Raw genomic sequence first — 4752 nt, 5'->3', positions numbered from 1 at the left:
TGACACTCCCCTCCCCCACCCCTCACTGACACTCCCTCCCCCCCTCACTGACACTCCCCTCCCCCACCCTCACTGACACTCCCCCTCCCCACCCTCACTGACACTCCCCTCCCCCCTCACTGACACTCCCCACCACCACCCTCACTGACATCCCCTCCCCCCTCACTGACACTCCCCTCCCCCACTCTCACTGACACTCCCCTGCCCCACCCTCACAGACACTCCCCTCCCCCTCACTGACACTCCCCACCCTCACTGACACTCCCCTCCCCAACCCTCACTGACACTCCCCTCCCCACCCTCACTGACACTCCCCACCACCACCCTCACTGACACTCCCCTCCCCCCCTCACTGACACTCCCCTCCCCCACCCTCACTGACACTCCCCTCCCCCACCCTCACTGACACTCCCCTCCCCCACCCTCACTGACACTCCCCACCCCAACCCTCACTGACACTCCTCTCCCCCACACTGACCACTCCCCTCCCCCCTCACTGACACTCCCCTCCCCCCTCACTGACACTCCCCTCCCCCCTCACTGACACTCCCCACCCTCACTGACACTCCCCTCCCCCACCCTCACTGACACTCCCCTCCCCCCTCACTGACACTCCCCTCCCCCACCCTCACTGACACTCCCCACCCCCACCCTCACTGACCCTCCCCTCCCCCCTCACTGACACTCCCCTCCCCCCCCCCTCACTGACACTCCCCTCCCCCCCTCACTGACACTCCCCCCCCTCACTGACACTCCCCTCCCCCACCCTCACTGACACTCCCCTCCCCCCTCACTGACACTCCCCTCCCCCACCCTCACTGACACTCCCCTCCCCCCCTCACTGACACTCCCCTCCCCCACCCTCACTGACACTCCCCTCCCCCCTCACTGACACTCCCCTCCCCCCTCACTGACACTCCCCTCCCCCTCACTGACACACCCTCCCCCTCACTGACACTCCCCTCCCCCTCACTGACACTCCCCCTCACTGACACTCCCCTCCCCACCCTTCACTGACACTCCCCTCCCCCCTCACTGACACTCCCCCCTCACTGACACTCCCATCCCCCTCACTGACACTCCCCTCCCCCCTCACTGACACTCCCCTCCCCCCTCACTGACACTCCCCTCCCCCACCCTTCACTGACACTCCCCTCCCCCTCACTGACACTCCCCTCCCCCACCCTCACTGACACTCCCCCCCACCCCTCACTGACACTCCCCTCCCCCACCCTCACTGACACTCCCCTCCCCCACCCTCACTGACACTGCCCTCCCCCCACCCTCACTGACACTCCCCTCCCCCCTCACTGACACAACCCCTCCCCACCCCTCACTGACACTCCCCTCCCCCCTCACTGACACTCCCCCTCACTGACACTCCCCTCCCCCCACCCTCACTGACACTCCCCTCCCCCCTCACTGACACTCCACTCCCCCCCACACTGACACTCCCTCCCCCTCACTGACACTCCCCTCCCCCCACCCTCACTGACACTCCCCTCCCCCTCACTGACACTCCACTCCCCCCCACACTGACACTCCCCTCCCCCCTCACTGACACTCCCCTCCCCCACCCTCACTGACACTCCCCCCCACCCCTCACTGACACTCCCCTCCCCCACCCTCACTGATACTCCCCTCCCCACCCTCACTGACACTCCCCTCCCCCACCCTCACTGACACTCCCCTCCCCCACCCTCACTGACACTCCCCTCCCCCCTCACTGACACAACCCCTCCCCCACCCCTCACTGACACTCCCCTCCCCCTCACTGACACTCCCTCCTCACTGACACTCTCCTCCCCCACCCTCACTGACACTCTCCTCCCCCCACCCTCACTGACACTCCACTCCCCCCACCCTCACTGACACTCCCCCTCCCCCCTCACTGACACTCCCCTCCCCCACCCTCACTGACACTCCCCTCCCCCTCACTGACACTCCCCTCCCCCCACCCCTCACTGACACTCCCTCCCCCCTCACTGACACTCCCCCCCCCTCACTGACACTCCCCTCCCCCCCTCACTGACACTCCCCTCCCGCCCCTCACTGACACCCCCCTCCCCCCCCTCACTGACACTCCCCCCCCCTCACTGACACTCCCCTCCCCCCCTCACTGACACTCCCCTCTCCCCCCTCACTGACACTCCCCTCCCCCCCTCACTGACACTCCCCTCCCCCCACCCCTCACTGACACTCCCCTCCCCCACCCCTCACTGACACTCCCCTCTCCCCCTCACTGACACTCCCCTCTCCCCCTCACTGACACTCCCCTCTCCCCCTCACTGACACTCCCCTCCCCCACCCCTCATTGACACTCCCCTCCCCCTCACTGACACTCCCCTCCCCCCTCATTGACACTCCCCTCCCACCCTCACTGACACTCCCCTCCCCCACCCTCACTGACACTCCCCGCCTTAACTGACACTCCCCTCCCCCCACCCCTCACTGACACTCCCCTCCCCCACCCCTCACTGACACTCCCCTTCCCCCCCTCACTGACACTCCCCTCTCCCCCTCACTGACACTCCCCTCTCCCCCTCACTGACACTCCCCTCTCCCCCTCACTGACACTCCCCTCCCCCACCCCTCAGTGACACTCCCCTCCCCCCCTCACTGACACTCCCCTCCCCCACCCCTCACTGACACTCCCCTCCCCCCTCACTGACACTCCCCTCCCCCCTCATTGACACTCCCCTCCCACCCTCACTGACACTCCCCTCCCCCACCCTCACTGACACTCCCCGCCTTAACTGACACTCCCCTCCCCTACCCTCACTGACACTCCCCTCCCCCACCCTCACTGACACTCCCCCACCCTCACTGACACTCCCCCCCTTAACTGACACTCCCCTCCCCCACCCTCACTGACACCCCCCCCTCACTGACACCCCTCTCCCCCACCCTCACTGACTCTCCTCTCTCCCCACCCCTCACTCTCCTCTCTCTCCCACCGCCAGGTACAGAACCCGGAGGTGCGGTTCCAGCAGCAGTTGGAGCAGTTGAGTGCCATGGGCTTCATCAACCGCGAGGCCAACCTGCAGGCCCTGATTGCCACGGGCGGGGACATAAACGCTGCTATCGAAAGACTGCTGGGCTCCCAGCCTTCGTAAGCCGCCCACCCCCAGCACCTCCCTCCCTCAGCAACTGGGCGGCAGGCTCCTCGCGGGGACACGTGCAAGTCCAAACTGATTCAAATCACAGCTGGTCGGAGCTGATCATCTCTCTCCCCTCTCCAGTACGTACCATCCCCGTGGCTTCAATCGACAAGGAACTCTGTCCCCGTTGGGTCGTAGCGGCAGGGGGCGACACTCTTTACTGTACAGCGTTGGTCGGCCTGTTTCACCCACCTCCCCGTCCGCTTCTGTGTTCGGTATTCGCTATTCAGAGCCTGGATCCAGTGGTTTAAAAAGAAATGTGAACATAAAAGAGTAACATTGCTATCGGCTCGAGTCCCGCTCCTCATTTTCAACCCTCGCCTCCCATCCCATCCCTTCCCCCACGCGCTGGCCAGCCTCCTCTGTTCCCCGTCTCGGCAGAGAAGGCCAGTCCCACTGTTCTCTCCTCACCTGTTTACCACGAGTGGACTGGCAGTACTTATGTGACACATTCAAACCCCCGCCCCACAAAAATATCAACAACACGGGCGGCAAGCTGCTGCCTCTCAGCGCCAGAGACCCGACTTCCATCCCGACTACGATTGCCTGTCGGTACAGAGTTTCTGCGCTCTCCCCGTGACCTGCGTGGGTTTTCTCCGGATGCTCCGGTTTCCTCCCACAGGTACAGTCTTGTACGTTAATTGGCTTGGTGTGGTTGTAAATTGCCCCTCGTGCGTTTAGGATAGCGTTGGATCGCTGGTCGGCACGAACACGTTGGGCCGAGGGGCCTGTTTCCGCACTGTATCTCTAAACTAAACTAAAAACATTTCACCACCTTCCCAACCCTCCAAAATAATTTTCTGTATCAATAATGCTTTGGTCAAGCTACACTTATTGTTACTGCTTTTGGACAGTGTTGGTATCAGTTCAGCCATTCGGTAAGCCTACACTGCCCTCCATAATGTTTGGGCAAAGACCCATCATTTATTTATTTACCTCTGTACTCCACAATTTGATATTTGTAATAGAAAAAAATCACGTGGTTAAAGTGTACATTGTCAGATTTTAATATAGACCATTTTTATACATTTTCGTTTCACCATGTGGAAAGTACAGCAGTGTTTATACATAGTCTCCCCCATTTCAGGACACCATAATGTTTGGAACACAGCAATGTCATGTAAATGAAAGTAGTCGTGCTTAGTATTTTGTTGCATATCCTTTGCATGCAATGACTGCTTGAAGTCTGTGATTCATGGACATCACCAGTGTCTTCTCTGGTGATGCTCTGCCAGGCCTGTATTGCAGCCATCTTTAGCTTATGCTTGTTTTGGGGGCTAGTCCCCTTCAGTTTTCTCTTTAGCATATAAAAGGCATGCTCAATTGGGTTCAGGTCGGGTGATTGACTTGGCCACTCAAGAATTGACCCATTTTTTTAACTTTGAAAAACTCCTTTGGTGCTTTAGCTGTATGTATGGGATCATTGTCTTGCTGTAGAATGAACCGTCGGCCAATGAGTTTTGAGGCATTTGTTTGAACTTGAGCAGATAGGATGTGTCTATACACTTCAGAATTCATTATGCTACTACCATCAGCAGTTGTATCATCAATGGAGATAAATGATCCAGTATCTTCAGCAGCCATACATGCC

The 4752-nt window shown here is 60.2% G+C and overlaps 1 protein-coding gene across 1 annotated transcript in view; it reads left to right on the top strand.

Moving 5' to 3' along the window:
* The window catches only part of ubqln4 (ubiquilin 4), a 100599-nt gene extending 97156 nt beyond the window's left edge, over positions 1 to 3443 (top strand). Inside the window, exon 11 of the mRNA XM_078431902.1 lies at positions 2958 to 3443. Within this exon, the coding sequence (XP_078288028.1) occupies positions 2958 to 3116 (159 nt within the window). The 3' untranslated portion in view covers positions 3117 to 3443. The remainder of the gene's footprint in view (positions 1 to 2957) is intronic.
* Positions 3444 to 4752: the final 1309 nt, after the last annotated feature.

This window comes from Rhinoraja longicauda, chromosome 44, assembly GCF_053455715.1.
Source record: "Rhinoraja longicauda isolate Sanriku21f chromosome 44, sRhiLon1.1, whole genome shotgun sequence".
Taxonomy (NCBI): Eukaryota; Metazoa; Chordata; class Chondrichthyes; order Rajiformes; family Arhynchobatidae; genus Rhinoraja; species Rhinoraja longicauda.
Note: the sequence above shows the minus strand (reverse complement) of the source record. Positions and strands in the feature narration are given on the sequence as shown.